This window comes from Balaenoptera ricei, chromosome 19 (assembly GCF_028023285.1).
Source record: "Balaenoptera ricei isolate mBalRic1 chromosome 19, mBalRic1.hap2, whole genome shotgun sequence".
Classification (NCBI taxonomy): domain Eukaryota; kingdom Metazoa; phylum Chordata; class Mammalia; order Artiodactyla; family Balaenopteridae; genus Balaenoptera; species Balaenoptera ricei.
In genome coordinates this window covers 57,636,268-57,656,434 of record NC_082657.1, presented here as the reverse complement: position 1 = coordinate 57,656,434, position 20,167 = coordinate 57,636,268, and the positions used below count along the sequence as shown (strand labels likewise).

The following is a 20,167-nucleotide window of genomic DNA, read 5'->3' as shown; positions in this document are numbered from 1 at the left end:
AAGTATCTTTTCCAACCACAACACTATAAGACTAGATATCAATTACAGGAAAAAATCTGTAAAAAATACAAACACATGGAGGCTAAACAATACACTACTTAATAACCAAGAGATCACTGAAGAAATCAAAGAGGAAATCAAAAAATACCTAGAAACAAACGATAATGAAAACACGACGACCCAAAACCTATGGGATGCAGCAAAAGCAGTTCTAAGAGGGAAGTTTATAGCAATAAAATCCTACCTTAAGAAACAAGAAACATCTCAAAAAAACAACCTAACCTTACACCTAAAGCAATTAGAGAAAGAAGAACAAAAAACCCCCAAAGTTAGCAGAAGGAAAAAAATCATAAAGATCAGATCAGAAGTAAATGAAAAAGAAATGAAGGAAAGGATAGCAAAGATCAATAAAACTAAAAGCTGGTTCTTTGAGAAGATAAGCAAAATTGATAAACCATTAGCCAGACTCATCAAGAAAAAAAGGGAGAAGACTCAAATCAACAGAATTAGAAATGAAAACGGAGAAGTAACAACTGACACTGCAGAAATACAAAGGATCATGAGAGATTACTACAAGCAACTCTATGCCAATAAAACGGACAACCTGGAAGAAATGGAAATTCTTAGAAATGCACAACTCTCTGAGACTGAACCAGGAAGAAATAGAAAATATGAACAGTCCAATCACAAGCACTGAAATTGAAACTGTGATTAAAAATCTTCCAACAAACAAAAGCCCAGGACCAGATGGATTCACAGGGGATTTCTATCAAACATTTAGAGAAGAGCTAACACCTATCCTTCTCAAACTCTTCCAAAATATAGCAGAGGGAGGAGCACTCCCCAACTCATTCTACGAGGCCACCATCACCCTGATACCCTGATACCAAAACCAGACAAAGATGTCACAAAGAAAGAAAACTACAGGCCAATATCGCTGATGAACATAGATGCAAAAATCCTCAACAAAATACTAGCAAACAGAATCCAACAGCACATTAAAAGGATCATCCACCATGATCAAGTGGGGTTTATCCCAGGAATGCAAGGATTCTTCAATATACGCAAGTCAATCAATGTGATACACCGTATTAACAAATTGAAGGAGAAAAACCATATGATCATCTCAGTAGATGCAGAGAAAGCTCTTGACAAAATTCAACAACCATTTATGATAAAAACCCTCCAGAAAGCAGGCATAGAGGGAACTTTCCTCAACATAATAAAGGCCATATATGAAAAACCTACAGCCAACATCATCCTCAATGGTGAAAAACTGAGACCATTTCCACTAAGATCAGGAACAAGACAAGGTTGCCCACTCTCACCACTATTATTCAACATAGTTTTGGAAGTTTTAGCCACAGCAATCAGAGAAGAAAAAGAAATAAAAGGAATCCAAATTGGAAAAGAAGAAGTAAAGCTGTCACTGTTTGCAGATGACATGATACTATACATAGAGAATCCTAAAGATGCCACCAGAAAACTACTAGAGCTAATCAATGAATTTGGTAAAGTTGCAGGATACAAAATGAATGCACAGAAATCTCTTGCATTCCTATACACTAATGATGAAAAATCTGAAAGAGAAATTAAGGAAACAATCCCATTTACCACTGCAACAAAAAGAATAAAATACCTAGGAATAAACCTACCTAGGGAGACAAAAGACCCATATGCAGAAAACTATAAGACACTGGTGAAAGAAATTAAAGATGATACCAACAGATGGAGAGATATACCATGTTCTTGGATTGGAAGAATCAATATTGTGAAAATGACTTTACTACCCAAAGCAATCTACAGATTCAATGCAATTCCTATCAAATTACCAATGGCATTTTTTACAGAACTAGAACAAAAAAATCTTAAAATTTGTATGGAGACACAAAAGACCCCGAATAGCCAAAGCAGTCTTGAGGGAAAAAAACGGAGCTGGAGGACTCAGACTCCCTGACTTCAGACTATACTACAAAGCTACAGTCATCAAGACGATATGGTACTGGTACAAAAAGAGAAATATAGATCAATGGAAAAGGATAGAAAGCCCAGAGATAAACCCACGCACCTATGGTCAACTAATCTATGACAAAGGAGGCAAGGATATACAATGGAGAAAAGACAGTCTCTTTAATAAGTGGTGCTGGGAAAACTGGACAGCTACATGTAAAAGAATGAAACTAGAATACTCCCTAACACCATACACAAAAATAAACTCAAAATGGGTTAGAAACCTAAGTGTAAGACCGGACACGATAAAACTCTTAGAGGAAAACATAGGAAGAACACTCTGACATAAATGACAGCAAGATCTTTTTTGATCCACCTCCTAGAGTAATGGAAATAAAAACAAAAATAAACAAATGGGACCTAATGAAACTTCAAAGCTTTTGCAAAGCAAAGGAAACTACAAACAAGACGAAAAGACAACCCTCAGAATGGGAGAAAATATTTGCAAACGAATCAACGGACAAAGGATTAATCTCCAAAATATATAAACAGCTCATGCAGCTCAATATTAAAAAAACAACCCAATCAAAAAATGGGCAGAAACTTAAGTAGACATTTCTCCAAAGAAGACATACAGATGGCCAAGAAGCACATGAAAAGCTGCTCAACATCACTAATTATTAGAGAAATGCAAATCAAAACTACAATGAGGTATCACCTCACACCAGTTCAAATGGGCATCATCAGAAAATCTACAAACAACAAATGCTGGAGAGGGTGTGGAGCAAAGGGAACGCTCTTGCACTGTTGGTGGGAATGTAAATTGATACAGCCACTATGGAGAACAGTATGGAGGTTCCTTAAAAAATTAAAAATAGAATTAGCATATGACCCAGCAATCCCACTACTGTGCGTATACCCAGAGAAAACCATAAGTCAAAAAGACACATGCACCCCAATGTTCATTGCAGCACTATTTACAATAGCCAGGTTATGGAAGCAACCTAAATGCCCATCGACAGATGAATGGATAAAGAAGATGTGGTACATATATACAATGGAATATTACTCAGCTAGAAAAAGGAACAAAATTGGGTCATTTGTAGAGACGTGGATGAATCTAGAGACTGTCATACAGAGTGAAGTAAGTCAGAAAGAGAAAAACAAATATCGTATATTAACGCATATATGTGGAACCTAGAAAAGTGGTACAGATGAACCGGTTTTCAGGGCAGAAATTGAGACACAGATATAGAAAACAAACGTATGGACACCAAGGCGTGAAAGCAGCGGGGGTGTTGGGGGGGTGATGATGAATTGGGAGATTGGGATTGACGTATATATACTAATATGTATAAAATGGATAAATAATAAGAACCTGCTGTATAAAAAAAATAATAAAATTCAAAAAAAAAGAATAATAAAGTGCTATCTGAATATACTCAGACATACATCATTTAATTTTTTCATTTCATTCCAAATTCCTCATTTATTACATGGCCATCTCTCACACAGAAAAAAAAATAGTCATGATACTTGTTAAATATGTGTTCTTTTCTAAAATATTTTATCAATTCTAATGAGAAATAACACTAATGAAACATTTTTAATGCTATATCAAATATATTTAAGGGATGTCAGGAGAGACAATGTGGCACAACTATAAAGCAATCAACTGAGAGGTAAGAAACATGAATTCTAATTCTAACAGCATTTATTCAGTACTCAATGTATACCACGCACTGTGCTAAATGTTTAACTCATATTCATTTATTTAATCCTTATAATATCCCTGCAAACTATGTACTATGACTATCCTATTTTCAGATGTGGAAACTGAAGCACAGAGAGGTGATATGACTCGCCCAAGGTCACACAGCTAATAAGTGGCAGGGGCAGACTGTGGGACTTCAGAGCCAAAACACCTAACCATGGTTCAATATGATCTCTCTAGTCCTGGAATTGCCACTAGCTGCTTAACTTTGTTGGAGCCACAGTTTCCTAATGAGTTAAAGAGTTGATTAGAGATCTTTAAGAAAATTTCCAGCCCTAACACTTAAAATATCATGAAAACCATGACCTTACAGAATCTTCCTCTGCCAAATGCTTTATATTAAAGTTACATTTATCACACAACCAAACACCCATATCTGGACACTTACTTTCTAGCAACAACTGCAAGATAATCCAGAGGAAGAATTAACTTCAAAACCAATCATGGTATGTAAGTCACAGGAAAAATACATCTCCTTGGAGGAATAAGGTTGCAGTTTATCAGTCCTAAACTCACGAATTTCCCCAGACACTGATGTGAGACCTACCTAGAGGGCAGGTTACAGAACTGGGTTTCCTACAATATGGTTTCTGAACTAACTGAAGAGCTTCCAAAGCATGTACATTTCCTGACATTAGGCGGTGGAAAATTCTTCCCCCTTCAGAGCAAAAAGTCCCCCAGGACCTCCTAAAGGAGTTATAATTGATTTTAAAACATCTCACCAAACATAATTATAAGTACTTGTGTGCTCGCTTCGGCAGCACATACACTAAAATTGGAATGATACGGAGAAGATTAGCATGGTCCCTGTGCAAGGATGACATGCAAATTCGTGAAGCATTCCATATTTTTATGTATATGTATAGCGGATTCACGTTGCTATAAAGCAGAAACTAACATGCCATTATAAAGCAACTATACTCCAATAAAGATGTTAAAAAAAAAGTACTTGTAAGATTCCTCAAAATACCTCTTTGGAGTATCCATACAGAGACACAGAGTAGAGCTATACATTTGGAGAAGAATTAATATTAAATTTATTTCACCAAACACTGTGAACTACCCACTAGTGACCTACCATTCAGCTTACCTGAAGAGCAAAAATTTAAATTTAAACGATTGAAGTCTCAAATCTTATTTTAATAATACAAGCAGGATTGGACAGTATCTTCCTGCAGTGTGTGAAGTAGTTCATACTCGCTGTACTTTTTCACTGTGTGTAAAGAGGGACATCAAGTGGTTTAAGTTCTGGAAGATGGGCATTTTCTCAAAAATCTTTTAAGCTCTTATGGCCCCCTGGCAGGATAGATAGAAAAAAGGAGTGCAAAGGATAGAAAATTTCAAAACACTCATCTTTTTAAAAAATTACTTGAATAATTTCAGCCAATTTTTGTAAGGATCAATTTTCCTTAGTTAGAGACAGTTTTCTTTGGGATATTCAGTCATATCTCAATTATCCCTAGTAGGTAAGGGATATAATAATGTTTAGAATACATAAATAATTTATGTATCATAGTATGTGTGTATGTAGGTATTTTGTGATATAAGCTATTTTGCTTTCCTATTGCATTTTTTATGTTACATAATAAAGTTAATTTGTTATTCCTGAACAACAACAAGAAGACCTGAAAAAGCCCAAAGCATTGCAAATGCTAAGGTCAAGTTGTGAAAAATAAATTTGCTACAGTATGCAAGGACTAAACCATACAACTTTTTTTAAAAGATAGTTATAGCTTGTCTACATCTATGATTTGAAATGTATCCCAAATAAAAGTCCTGGGCACGTCTATTCCCATACATTTGTAATCCCTTTGTCCTGTTTATGGAACAGATAAGTGAAGAAGAGCTTTATAACAACTTTCAGCAAGAAAGAAAAGTTAGGCTGCTGGATAACTGCACAGAAAGCCACTACTGACAAGAACCACCTGCCTATTATTTAAATATTTCTCATACCAGAAAAGCATGAAGTTCTTTTGAGGTTGTTTCTCCCCTTAGTCCTTCAGGTCAGATTCTACAGATAAGGGGGGAAATGAGAGGCATTACTACTTGGTCTTGCCTGAGCTATTGAGTTTATAGTAAAATAAAATATAGTAAAATAAAAAGCTAATATGGACACTAAGCAACAATTTTATAGTAATTTTATTTCTCCTGCCAGTCAGTAAAATGATGTTTCTTGAATTACTAGCATCTCTAAACTTAAATGAAATGTTCCAAACTCTAGCATGTGGTCTTGATAAAAATAATAATGTGGAACCCTTGGAAGCATTATGAAGGAAAAAATATAATAATAGTTTCTTTGAGAACAAATTATCATGCCTGGTGAGCAGGGAATGTTAAAAACATGGTGTTTAATTTTTCAACACTATCCACGAAGAAATTGCAATATATGGGCTCAATGAAAACAGTCATGCAAATTCTAGAGTTTTAATAGTTGATGACGACTTGTGTGAAGGCATGTCTTTAAAAATATATCACAGAGCACATTATTTGTATTATCAGTATGTTGGAAAAACCTTAGAGGTAATGGTTATCACATTTTCCGATGACAAGATTCTAGAAGGGATGCAAACACAATAATTCAAATGATATCCAGAGATAGAAATGATGAGCTGAATCTATCCATACTGCATATAAAATAAATAAATATTTTTGATAAGGAGAATTTGAACTAACAGTGGGCCAAGTTTGAAATCTAATACAGCTAACACAGTAAAAATTAAACAAAACAAAATTTAATAATATAAAAGTAGTACAGGTACAGATAGAGAGGTTAACTTACTTTGACATTGAAAGGAATTAGAAAGTCCATTTCTTGTTATATTTTAATTTTGTTTATTCCACAACTACAAGAATCTATGAATTGGAGTACTTCATAAAGGAACATCAACTGAGAAACAACTAATAAAACCTATCTTGCTTTTCCTGAATATTTCATTAAATGTAATTTTTGTAGGTAATTTTATTTTATATTTCAGATGCAATAGAGAACTGATTGTGACAAGCCATCTCTCATTGTCATTCACAGCTCAAAATAAAAGTCTACACGACATTAAGATGAGAAAATTAAATGTTCCAGAGAAATAGTTGAGGATTTAATTTTAACATTATATAAAAATTTGTTTGTTTCTTACCACTCTATAAAAGAAAAATTCAGTTACAATTTATGGAAGATTTGTATCCTTCTTGAAATGATTGCACAACTATACCTTTTAAGCAGCAAGATCAAAGGGGAAGAGAGGAGTATGTGTTTTCTAGAATGGAAAATCCCAGCCTTCATATTTTTGTCAAAAATTGCAACACCTTTGACTTGAAAACTAAAGAATGATAGAAACCAGGATTTATCCATTTTTTTTGAAGACTATTCTACTATAATACCTCTGAATTATAGTTATAGTAAGAACTAATCTACTAGCCAAATGACATGCAAAACTGTACCTAAACCTTAAAAAAAAATACATGTTTCACTGAAATCAGAAATGTACATTTTAGCTGTTTCCATCACTGCTAGTTTTTGTGAAAAACATTTATGTACTGTCATTGTATTTTTCTTTCTTTTCATATTTCAATATCTAAACAGTTACTCTTTATTCTGTCAGACTCCTGCTACCATAAATTTTATGATCCCATACTAACCAAACAAAAAGAGAGTTATGAAGATAGTTTGTTTTGTATATTAATATATGGTAAAACTTTATAAATTATTTATATCTATTAATTTTAAATTATATTTTCTATGTAAAATATAATTTGAAATAATTTTATTTTACTGATTCTTTAGTGGAAAAACAGAAGTTTTAGAGTCTTTGCCCCTTACTTCATTTTTGAGCCTTCTAACTCAGTTATTTTGCACTTGATAAAATTGGAGTTCAGAGAGCTTTATATAATTTTTTTCCCCCCAGAATGTAGCATGGCAGCACTAAAAATGTGCTCACCTACAATTTAGGTAACTATGTAAAAATATTTCCTGAAGGTCCCATCAGAAGTATCAACCCCTATTCCCTGAGTCTGAGCATCCATATATGTGTTTTAGCAATATAAAGATCATATTAGTCAGGGTCCTCATGAGGAACAGAACAAATGTGATATACATTTAAATGGAGAAAGATTTATCTTATGGAATTGGCTTACATGATTGCATGGGCTGGCAGCTTCAAAATCCTCAGAACAAGCTGCTAGGCTGTAGACCCAAGGATAAGTTGATGGTGCAGTCTTGAGTCTAAAAAACAGCCTGGAGGCAGATTTCCTTCTTCCTCCAGGGACCTTAGTCTTTTCTCTTAAGGCCTTCAACTGATCTGATGAGACCCACCCACATTATGGAAGGAAATCTGCTATACTCAAAGTCTACCAATTTAAATGTTAATCATTTTTTTAAATCAATTTTATACACATCAGTGTATACATATCAATCCCAATCGCCCAATTCAGCACACCACCATCCCCACCCCACCGCAGTTTTCCCCCCTTGGTGTCCATATGTCCATTCTCTACACCTGTGTCTCAACCTCTGCCCTGCAAAATGGCTCATCTGTACCATTTTTTAGGTCCCACATACATGCATTAATATACGATATTTGTTTTTCTCTTTCTGACTTACTTCACTCTGTATGACAGTCTCTAGATCCATCCACGTCTCAACAAATGACTCAATTTCATTCCTTTTTATGGCTGAGTAATATTCCATTGTATATATGTACCACATCTTCTTTATCCATTCGTCTGTTGATGGGCATTTAGGTTGCTTCCATGACCTGGCTATTGTAAATAGTGCTGCAATGAACATTCGGGTGCATGTGTCTTTTTGAATTACGGTTTTCTCTGGGTATATGCCCAGTAGTGGGATTGCTGGGTCATATGGTAATTCTATTTTTAGTTTTTTAAGGAACCTCCATATTGTTCTCCATAGTGGCTGTATCAATTTACATTCCCACCAACAGTGCAAGAGGGTTCCCTTTTCTCCACACCCTCTCCAGCATTTGTTGTTTGTAGATTTTCTGATGATGCCCATTCTAACTGGTGTGAGGTGATACCTCATTGTAGTTTTGATTTGCATTTCTCTAATAATTAGTGATGTTGAGCATCTTTTCATGTGCTTCGTGGCTGTCTGTATGTCTTCTTTGGAGAAATGTCTATTTAGGTCTTCTGCCCATTTTTGGATTGGGGTGTTTGTTTCTTTAATATTGAGCTGAATGAGCTGTTTATATATTTTGGAGATTAATCCTTTGTCCGTTGATTCATTTGCAAATATTTTCTCCCATTCTGAGGGTTGTCTTTTCGTCTTGTTTATGGTTTCCTTTGCTGTGCAAAAGCTTTGAAGTTTCATTAGGTCCCACTTGTTTATTTTTATTTTTATTTCCGTTACTCTAGGAGGTGGATCAAAAAAGATCTTGCTGTGATTTATGTCAAAGAGTGTTCTTCCTATGTTTTCCTCTAAGAGTTTTATAGTGTCCAGTCTTATATTTAGGTCTCTAATCCATTTTGAGTTTATTTTTGTGTATGGTGTTAGGGAGTATTCTAATTTCCTTCTTTTACATGTAGCTATCCAGTTTTCCCAGCACCACTTATTGAAGAGACTGTCTTTTCCCCATTGTATATCTTTGCCTCCTTTGTCATAGATTAGTTGACCATAGGTGCGTGGGTTAATCTCTGGGCTTTCTATCTTGTTCCATTGATCTATGTTTCTGTTTTTGTGCCAGTAGCATATTGTCTTGATTACTGTAGCTTTGTAGTATAGTCTGAAAGTCAGGGAATCTGATTCCTCCAGCTCCATTTTTTTCCCTCAAGACTGCTTTGGCTATTCGGGGTCTTTTGTGTCTCCATACAAATTTTAAGATGATTTGTTCTAGCTCCGTAAAAAATGCCATTGGTAATTTGATAGGGATTGCATTGAATCTGTAGATTGCTTTGGGTAGTATACTCATTTTCACAATGTTGATTCTTCCAATCCAAGAACATCGTATATCTCTCCATCTGTTGGTATCATCTTTAATTTCTTTCATCAGTGTCTTATAGTTTTCTGCATACAGGTCTTTTGTCTCCCTAGGTAGGTTTATTCCTAGGTATTTTATTCTTTTTGTTGCAATGGTAAATGGGAGTGTTTCCTTAATTTCTCTTTCAGATTTTTCATCATTAGTGTATAGGAATGCAAGAGATTTCTGTGCATTAATTTTGTATCCTGCAACTTTACCAAATTCATTAATTAGCTCTAGTAGTTTTCTGGTGGCAGTTTTAGGATTCTCTATGTATAGTATCATGTCATCCGCAAACAGTGACAGTTTTACTTCTTCTTTTCCAATTTGTATTCCTTTTATTTCTTTTTCTTCTCTGATTGCCGTGGCTAGGACTTCCAGAACTATGCTGAATAATAGTGGTGAGAGTGGACATCCTTGTCTCGTTCCTGATCTTAGAGGAAATGCTTTCAGTTTTTCACCATTGAGGATGATGTTTGCTGTGGGTTTGTCATATATGGCCTTTATTATGTTGAGGTAGGTTCCCTCTATGCCCACTTTCTGGAGTGTTTTTATCATAAATGGGTGTTGAATTTTGTCAAAAGCTTTTTCTGCATCTATTGAGATGATCATATGGTTTTTATTCTTCAATTTGTTAATATGGTGTATCACATTGATTGATTTGCATATATTGAAGAATCCTTGCATCCCTGGGATAAATCCCACTTGATCGTGGTGTATGATCCTTTTAATGTGTTGTTGGATTCTGTTTGCTAGTATTTTGTTGAGGATTGTTGCATCTATATTCATCGGTGATATTGGTCTGTAATTTTCTTTTTTTGTAGTGTCTTTGTCTGGTTTTGGTATCAGGGTGATGGTGGCCTCATAGAATGAGTTTGGGAGTGTTCCTTCCTCTGCAATTTTTTGGAAGAGTTTGAGAAGGATGGGTGTTAGCTCTTCTCTAAATGTTTGATAGAATTCACCTGTGAAGCCATCTGGTCCTGGACTTTTGTTTGTTGGAAGATTTTTAATCACAGTTTCAATTTCATTACTTGTGATTGGTCTGTTCATATTTTCTGTTTCTTCCTGGTTCAGTCTTGGAAGGTTATACCTTTCTAAGAATTTGTCCATTTCTTCCAGGTTGTCCATTTTATTGGCATAAAGTTGCTTGTAGTAGTCTCTTAGGATGCTTTGTATTTCTGCGGTGTCTGTTGTAACTTCTCCTTTTTCATTTCTGATTTTATTGATTTGAGTCCTCTCCCTCTTTTTCTTGATGAGTCTGGCTAATGGCTTATCAATTTTGTTTATCTTCTCAAAGAACCAACTTTTAGTTTTATTGATCTTTGCTATCGTTTTCTTTGTTTCTATTTCATTTATTTCTGCTCTGATCTTTATGATTTCTTTCCTTCTGCTAACTTTGGGTTTTGTTTGTTCTTCTTTCTCTAGTTTCTTTAGGTGTAAGGTTAGATTGTTTACTTGAGATTTTTCTTGTTTCTTTAGGTAGGCTTGTATAGCTATAAACTTCCCTCTTAGAACTGCTTTTGCTGCATCCCATAGGTTTTGGGTCGTCGTGTTTTCATTGTCATTTGTCTCTAGGTATGTTTTTTATTTCCTCTTTGATTTCTTCAGTGATCTCTTGGTTATTTAGTAACGTATTGTTTAGCCTCCTTGTGTTTGTGTTTATTACGTTTTTTCCCCTGTAATTCATTTCTAATCTCATAGCGTTGTGATCAGAAAAGATGCTTGATATGCTTTCAATTTTCTTAAATTTACTGAGGCTTGATTTGTGACCCAAGATGTGATCTATCCTGGAGAATGTTCCGTGCGCACTTGAGAAGAACGTGTACTCTGCTGTTTTTGGATGGAATGTCCTATATGTATCAATTAAATCTATCTGGTCTATTGTGTCATTTAAAGCTTCTGTTTCCTTATTTATTTTCATTTTGGATGATCTGTCCATTGGTGTAAGTGAGGTGTTAAAGTCCCCCACTATGATTGTGTTACTGTCGATTTCCTCTTTTATAGCTGTTAGCAGTTGCCTTATGTATTGAGGTGCTCCTATGTTGGGTGCATATATATTTATAATTGTTATATCTTCTTCTTGGATTGATCCCTGGATCATTATGTAGTGTCCTTCCTTGTCTCTTGTAACATTCTTTATTTTAAAGTATATTTTATCTGATATGAGTATAGCTACTCCAGCTTTCTTTTGATTTCCATTTGCATGGAATATCTTTTTCCATCCCCTCACTTTCAGTCTGTATGTGTCCCTAGGTCTAAAGTGGGTCTCTTGTAGACAGCATATATATGGGTCTTGTTTTTGTATCCATTCAGCCAGTCTATGTCTTTTGGTTGGGTCATTTAATCCATTCACGTTTAAGGTAATTATCGATATGGATGTTCCTATGACCATTTTCTTAATTGTTTTGGGTTCGTTTTTGTAGGTCCTTTTCTTCTCTTGTGTTTCCCACTTAGAGAAGTTCCTTTAGCATTTGTTGTAGAGCTGGTTTGGTGGTGCTGAATTCTCTTAGCTTTTGCTTGTCTCTAAAGCTTTTGATTTCTCCATCAAATCTAAATGAGATCCTTGCCGGGTAGAGTAATCTTGGTTGTAGGTTCTTCCCTTTCATCACTTTAAGTATATCATGCCACTCCCTTCTGGCTTGCAGAGTTTCTGCTGAGAAATCAGCTGTTAACCTTATGGGAGTTCCCTTGTATGTTATGTGTCGTTTTTCCCTCGCTGCTTTCAATAATTTTTCTTTGTCTTTAATTTTTGCCACTTTGATTACTATGTGTCTCGGCGTGTTTCTCCTTGGGTTTATCCTGTATGGGACTCTCTGCGCTTCCTGGACTTGGGTGGCTATTTCCTTTCCCATGTTAGGGAAGTTTTCGACTATAATCTCTTCAAATATTTTCTCTGGTCCTTTCTCTCTCTCTTCTCCTTCTGGGACCCCTATAATGCGAATGTTGTTGCGTTTAATGTTGTCCCAGAGGTCTCTTAGGCTGTCTTCATTTCTTTTCATTCTTTCTTCTTTAGTCTGTTCCGCAGCAGTGAATTCCACCATTCTGTCTTCCAGGTCACTTATCCATTCTTCTGCCTCAGTTATTCTGCTATTGATTCCTTCTAGTGTAGTTTTCATTTCAGTTATTGTGTTGGTCATCTCTGTTTGTTTGTTCTTTAATTCTTCTAGGTCTTTGTTAATCATTTCTTGCATCTTCTCAATCTTTGCCTCCATTCTTATTCCGAGGTCCTGGATCATCTTCACTCTCATTATTCTGAATTCTTTCTCTGGAAGGTTGCCTATCTCCACTTCATTTAGTTGTTTTTCTGGGGTTTTTTCTTGTTCCTTCATCTGGTACATAGCCCTCTGCCTTTTCATCTTGTCTATCTTTCTGTAACTGTGGTTTTTGGTCCACAGGCTGCAGGATTGTAGTTTTTCTTGCTTCTGCTGTCTGCCCTCTGGTGGTTGAGGCTATCTAAGAGGCTTGATGGGAGGCTCTGGTGGTGGGTAGAGCTCTCATTTACCAGTTTTATTTTACATAGGATGCCTCATTTACTAAAACCATAGATTCCAAGTTGCTCCATGAAAAATGTGATATTCTTAGCTGTCAACATTAGGGAATTTCCCCAATCACATTTTTAAATTGATTTAATGTGTTATTTTTGAAAACATAAGTTGGGATATCACAAAATGGACTTAGCCTGCAGAGGCTTACTTTCAACCAGAGAGCTCCATTTCCATGTTCCGCTTAACAGAACCCAAAATGGTCTTCCTTCCCAAACCTCTTCCTTTTCCTGCACTATCTAAGAAAAAGTAACCACACTCTACATAGTTCCCTAAGCCAGAACCCTAGCAGCCATTTTTGCTTCTCTTTTCCCCTTCCCGCTCCATATCTAGTCACTGAGCACTTCTATTCTACCTCCCAAATGACCTCAGATCCTTTCCCTCCACTCCAATCTCTGCCACTGCCTTTAGTTTGAACCCTCACTCCTCGCTTAGATGAATCTAAAGTCTCTTAATGGGTTTTGTTGCTTCCATCAGTCCTACTTATTCTCAAGCGTGACCTCACTACAAACCACCTGATAGTGACTCCTTAACTTCACAACATTCAATGGCTCTCATGTTTCTGGGAAGAAAACCAAGCTCTTTACCCCAGCATCTACTTGGGGTTAATAGATCTAGGTTTGAATTTCAGGTTTAAGTACTTTGCAGCAGTGTGACCTCAGACTATTGGGCTCTCTAAGCCTTTGTTTTCTCACCGTGCCTGAGGTCACTGAGGGCAGGACTATTTTTCACACACGGGTGCCTGGCATGTAGGAGGGACTAATCAATGTTGAATGAAGGGAAAGTATTTTAAAATCCACATCAAAAAATTGTTCCTCCTTAAAAAAGGAAAATCCTGATACACTATGCCACTTCCAACCAAATTTGACTTCTACCTTTATTTTCTGATGATCACAATAAGGTGCCTTTGGGGATCCACACAATCAGGGATCAAATCCTGGCCACACCCCTGAGCAATCATGTGACCTTGGGAACGTTACTTAGCTTCTGTAAAATCTGTAAAATGAAGGTTTCTGAGGATTTTGTTCCCGAGGGTTAAATGAGTACCTCACTTGGAACGGGGGCGGGCGCATAGTGTTTGCCAAATGTTAACTATCGTTATCATCTTCATCAAATCAAGACCGTGGTACTTCACTTTGTGACTCTCAAGTTTGTATGAGAAAATCGTACTTTATGCGTTGTTGTTGGCTAAAGTAGGGAAACCTGGAAACTCCTGCCGTGGAAGAGAGAAACAGGCGAGAAAAGCGAGTTGCTGAATCCCAGCGCCTCAGAGGTGGGAGGGAGGAGTTCGGTAATTTACTGATGAGGAATTTACTGATGAGGAAGTGGAGGGGTGACGTGTCCTCGAGTCTCATTCAAGACACAGCCACAGCTCTTTATTGAGAGTAGGACCAGGGCCCCGGGGGTTGCTATGGTTAAACTGTAGGCGGAAACTAACACTCTTTGGAAGGCAAGACAGGAGGAGCATTCAGTTATAAAAAACGGTCAAAACTTGGGGTGAAACTAAGATCGTTGAGCAATACATCAAATGAGTCAACTGTCGACCCGGTGAAACCGAGTTGCTAACTGAACTGGCATTTTATGAACAGGGGCTTTCTACAGAGCCCACTGACTCAGGACGGCTTCCATTAACAAACTCCCGCGGCGCTTCCCGCAGGACCGGAAAGCTCGGAGCGCGAGAGATGAATGGAAACCAGAGTCTGGGGCGCGCCGCTCGGGGGGCGGGGCAGCCGCGGGCGGGGGCGGGGCATTGTGAGTTCCATGCCTGCGCTCTGAGGAGGGCGCGTGGAGGGAACTCTGGTCGTGATTGGTCCGTCGTAACCAGGTTACCGAAGGACACGTTCCGGTAGGCAAGGGCCGGCCGGGCTAGCTACTTTCAGTCAGGAGGCGGCGGCGGAAGGAGGAGGAGGTCCGGCTGCGCTCTCTCCCTGCAGTGGCTGCGCGTCTCAGCGCTTGTCTGGTTGTTCCCACCCCTTTTAACTAAGCCGGTCTGGTCACCGCCCTCACAGACTAGTTGGTTCCAGGGAGGCGGCGGCGGAGGCGGCGGGGGTGCGGCCGGGGCCGGGCCCCTGCCCGGGGCCCGGCGGCTGGGCGGACAGGAGAGCGGCGGGCGAAGTCGCGTCTGCATGTGCGGCACAGCCCCGGCATAGCCCGGGGCTGCCAGTGCCCGCCGCGCCATTGTTGGGGGAGGGGGCGGCTTCTGAGCTCGGCGGAGTCGGGGGACGAGCAGAGGCGGCGGCGGCGGCGGCGAGGAGTGAAGGCGCCCCATGGGGAACTCGCTGTCTTGTTGCCTGTCCCGCAATGCCTGCCCCAAGTTGGGCCGGCGCAGGGGGTCAGCGGAGCCGGACTGCGAGTCTGAGGTCTACAAGGCGGCGGCCGGGAACGCGGTGGCAGTAGCTCCGGCGGCGGCTACCGTGGAACCCGCCGAGTTGGATTTCGCAGGTGGCGAAGGCCACCACCTGCAGCACAGCAGCGACCGGGAGATGCCCGAAGGTAAGAAGCGGCGGGCGCGCCTCGCCCCTCGCGGGGTCGGCGCCGTCTGCTCTCGGGCTTACCTCTGGCCTCCGCCGCCCCCAGGGTCCCCCGGGAGGGAGACGCCGCCTAGGGCTCCTTCTTGCCCGGAGTTGGCTCTCCCAGGGCGGGGCACCGGGGACGAAGGCTGGCTCTGCTTGGCGTCCCCACCCCTTATTCTTTACCAGTCGCGTCCGGCCAGTCTCCTTCCCTCTTCCCTACCCGAATGCCCAATTCTTTCCCCCGTTCCCATTTCCCAGCCCGGCCTGAGACCCTCCAATCCGCGGCCCTTCCTGTTCGTGGTTCTATTTAACATCTCGTGGGACTTAGCAGAGACTTTCTGGTGTATTCTCTCTTTTCTTAATGAAAACTTAAATACTCTAACTTCGGCGTATCCATCCCGTCTCCCTATCCAGATGGTACCTAAGCGAAGGAACTAGGTAAGGGCCTGATGATAGACTTCTATTCGTTAAGGTAGTTGATACTCGAGACAATTAAGACAAACATTAGAGGATTTGTCATTTAAATTCAAAATAGAGATGGACAGAGTCAGTGTGGTGTTCTTAACTAAAATTCTTTGGATTTTAATGTTTTCAGTCGCCCTGATAAAAGCTACTTTATCCCTTCTAACTATAATTTGAACACGATAGGAAAGAAAATGGTGGGAGAGGGGCTTAAAATAACTGTGAACGGTGTGAAACGTTACTGCCACGGCTGCAGAGAATAGTTGTTGGGTTTTTTTTCTTTACCAAAGGAGCCCCCATGGAGTTCTGATTACTTTTAAATTCCCACTTTGACACAAGTATGTCTTCAGCTGCACGGCCTTAACCGACTTCTTTTGCACGTTGCCTGTTCTAAGGGAGGGGTGAGGTGGTTCCTGAGACTGCTGGACAGAAGTTTCAAAGGAGAAAAAACAAATTCAGATTGTAATTTGTAATATAAAGGTTTGGGAGTTAACATACCACATCCATCCTGCAGAAAAATGTCTCCATGGCTCCCTCCTCCGCCCCCCCCCCCCAGTAGAATACTATTTAACTTTAAGAATGTTCAGGTAAAAGTTCTGAAGACTAAGTGGCTGGGGGTGGGTGTTGTCGGGGAGGAGAGGAGAGAGAGAAGAGAGGAAATGTTTGATTTTTGCCTCTAGAATTTTGGAAAGGGATGGCTCTAGGTTAAAAAAAAAAATTTCTGGGTAGCATAGTGGCACTTTAATAAAGACTGTTCTTTGAAGTATAAAACATTGTATCATAAAGATGTTAAAGCCCCACTGGCCCATTTGTTTCATTGAAATGCCAGAGATTATTTCATTATTTCATAGACGAAATGTCTTACAGCTCTTCTATTTAAATTTTAGTTGGGTTTATTTAATTTCTTTAAAAGTTAGAATAATTAAGCCTGTGGATTCACCCTTATGATGGACGTGGCTTTGTAAGTGGAAAGTACTCCCTTTTCAGAATAGTTAGATATTGTGAAAGAATGAACAAATTATGTGAATTAATTGTAGCTTTAAACACAAAGCATGTAAGTACTTGTGAAAACTGCTCTGCTTGTTGCTATAAGGTAAGCCTCTAAATGATTTTTAAAAACAGTTAGTAGTTGGCTAGTGTAGGATGAGAGACGAAAATTGGACCTTTATAGAATTCTTTTAAGATTTACAATGCATTTTCTTGTGTATTTCACTTGGCCCTTCCATCTACAAATAAGGCCCGTATATATTCTCCCTCTGTTGCCGATGAAGAAGCCAAGACTTAGAGATCTGAAATGACTGTGTAACACAGCTACTGAACAAAAGAGACAGACTTGGGAGGTGGTAGATATGCCAAATTCAGTTCTTGGGATGCTTAAGAAACTGTTTAGAGTGCACCTTATATTTGATAATTTATCCATAAGTTAGGCCTATCTCAGCATACTCCAGTTTTGATTATTGCCATTCCAGTTGATTGTACACAACTCAGAAGCAACATTTACCTCTCCATTCTCTGTCTGTACATACATTGCAATGGATATGAATAAAAGTAGAAGTCATGAAATAGCCTACATTTATCAGTCAGGTAAACACGTTGATATAATTTAAAGAGTTTGTTCTGGTGAAATCCAATTGAAGCCGAGAATGCCCTGCACAGAGGGACACTGGGGGCAGCTGGTAAGCGGGCAGGTGAGGTACTAAGCATGTAGCACACGACTATGTATGCTAAGGAAGGAGTGCTCAATCAGGAACTGGAAAAATAGAGTTCATGAGTACAGGACTTACCTTTTTATGTTTAACAGGATTGTTAAAATTTCATTTCAATTTGTCTTTTTTGGGGGGGCATTCAATAAAGTGATAAGAGAAACCTCAATTTCAGCATTTGCCTATTAATGAAGTTTCCATAGAAACAAGGTCAGAACACCAAATATAAAGCACAGGCACATTGGAAGTTTGCTCTTTATGTCTTTATTTCAGACAATTTTGTATCAGTTTCCCTGGAAACTGAGAAATACCTACTCAGATATAAAACATTTGGGCTTTTCTACAGTGAAGAATTATTTGGTTACTTAGAGAAAATCGTACATAAATGATGCTCTGTCTTGTTCTTCAGAAACATTGGAGAAGAACATGATTTCTTCAAGCCATCTCAAAAAAGTAACTCCTAAGAACGTAGTATAGATTTCAGATAGACTCAAAAGAATTTTTTACTACTTTGTCTTTAACAGTATATCTAATATAACTGATGGTAGTGTCATAATAGAAAATAAGATGCTACGGTCCTATTATCTGATTTTATTTTTATTCATCAACTTTTCATACAGCCTTTATGTTCTGACCTTAGGAGCTTTGCTAATTTTCTGGTGAAAGGTGCTCTCTCAAGTGACCCCTACCTCCCATCCCCCTGAAGAGTGGGTAGGGAAGGAATTGGCAATATGATGTGGAAAAACCTCTGAGCAACAGATCTTTCCTTTTTTTGGTGACAGTATTAATAAACATTTGATGTAAAAGATTTAGAAAACACAGAAAAGTCCTGCACTCACACTCAGAATATCCAGAATTTTTATGAATATTTTGGTGTTGATTCTTCCTGAACCTTTTGTATGCATATAAACATAACATTGTGTTTATTTTACAAAGATGGGACTGTTCTTTATGTGCCACTTTGTCACTTTTTGTTGTAAAGAAAAGTAACGGCATGCAGCTCCGGGAACCGTGCTGGCACCTAGAGAGTGCTCCAGGGTGACGTATTTGCATGCAACTGCGCATGGCTCTACAGCCTGCCTTTTACCAGCTGTTTACTGTGCCATCGAATGGTTGGAGCATAATTCATTTACCCAGCCTTTATGGTTGAGCATCTTTTATAATCCCATTATAATGCTTTATTCAGGGGACACAGGTAAAAACTGATGCATTGTATTGATACTTCCCTATAGCATTCTGATTGTACACTCTGTCTTACGACTTCATTAAATTCATAGGGTGAGTCATTTTGTAGTAAAGGTATTTTAACATTAAATGTTCTTTTCCCAAATTAAAGTTACCATTGATTTTTCACTGAACATTAGATTTCCTCTTTTAGGTTTTCGTGGTTCTTGGTAACCTGTCTTGTGTCTTTGATTCTGAGTAACTAAACTACTACTCTAAGAGATCTGAAATTAACTCTGGTCTTAGGTGACAGACACATCAAAAGACAGCATTAGAAGAAATCTTAGATGATGTGGGAAAATTGGGAGAAACTTAACTGGTTTTGGGTACACTGAAACATGATTATTAGGCACCATTCCAGAGGCAGGACAAACAGTGGTTAGACAAGACAAAACCCGTAGCCTAACTCAGGTCCTTACTTTCTAGAGGTGCCTGGGGGCTGACGACACAAGAATAACATCAGGTAGTGAGAACACTAAGAAAGAAAATGAAGGTAATGGGCTGGGGAGGAGGACAGTTTTACAAGGGGTGGTTAAAGACAGCTTCTCTCCTTTAGCGACCCATGAGCAGTCCTAAGAGAGCCATGTGAGGCTGTGGGAGAAGAGGCTTCTGTGCAGTTCCTAAGAAGGGAATATGCTTGATGCGTGCCAAGGACAGAAAGATGGGTGGCTGCAGCTGAGTGAATGAATGCCAGGAGGAATATGGGGGATTAAGACCTTGTATGCCTAGTGGGCCTTGACCAAAAAATATGAATTTTAGTCTAATTGTAATGGGAAACCATTGAAGGATTATATGCAGGGGAATGATGTTAATTCTTAGAAAAAGGGAAGGGGGGTAGAGAGGGTGGAGGGAGATCAGACCAGCTACTGTGTGAGAATAGACTGTAAGGGTGGAAGGAAGCAGAGAGGGAGACCAGTTAGGAGGCTGGTGCGGTAGCTCAGGTGAGAGCCAACAGTGGCTTGAACAAAAAAGCGATATTAATAAGGGTCTAAAATAGGCTGTAGTATATAGATTGCTCTTGCATTTCATTTGA

General features: G+C 38.8%; 1 protein-coding gene and 1 non-coding gene across 3 annotated transcripts in view; both read left to right on the top strand.

Annotated features, from left to right (window-relative positions):
• The first annotated feature begins 4,469 nt into the window (after window positions 1-4,469).
• On the top strand, window positions 4,470-4,576 carry LOC132354420 (U6 spliceosomal RNA). Its single transcript, XR_009499287.1, has one exon. It is a non-coding gene; the product is annotated as a U6 spliceosomal RNA (small nuclear RNA).
• Window positions 4,577-15,499: 10,923 nt separating this feature from the next.
• LOC132353136 (cyclin-Y-like protein 1) overlaps window positions 15,500-20,167 on the top strand; it is a 33,682-nt gene continuing 29,014 nt past the window's right edge. The window contains exons 1-2 of one of the 2 annotated variants that reach the window (XM_059904085.1): window positions 15,500-15,592; window positions 15,662-15,725. In XM_059904085.1, the coding sequence (XP_059760068.1) occupies window positions 15,500-15,592; window positions 15,662-15,725 (157 nt within the window). Of the gene's footprint in view, window positions 15,726-20,167 lie in introns of both variants that reach the window. The other variant, XM_059904084.1, reaches the window with a different exon arrangement.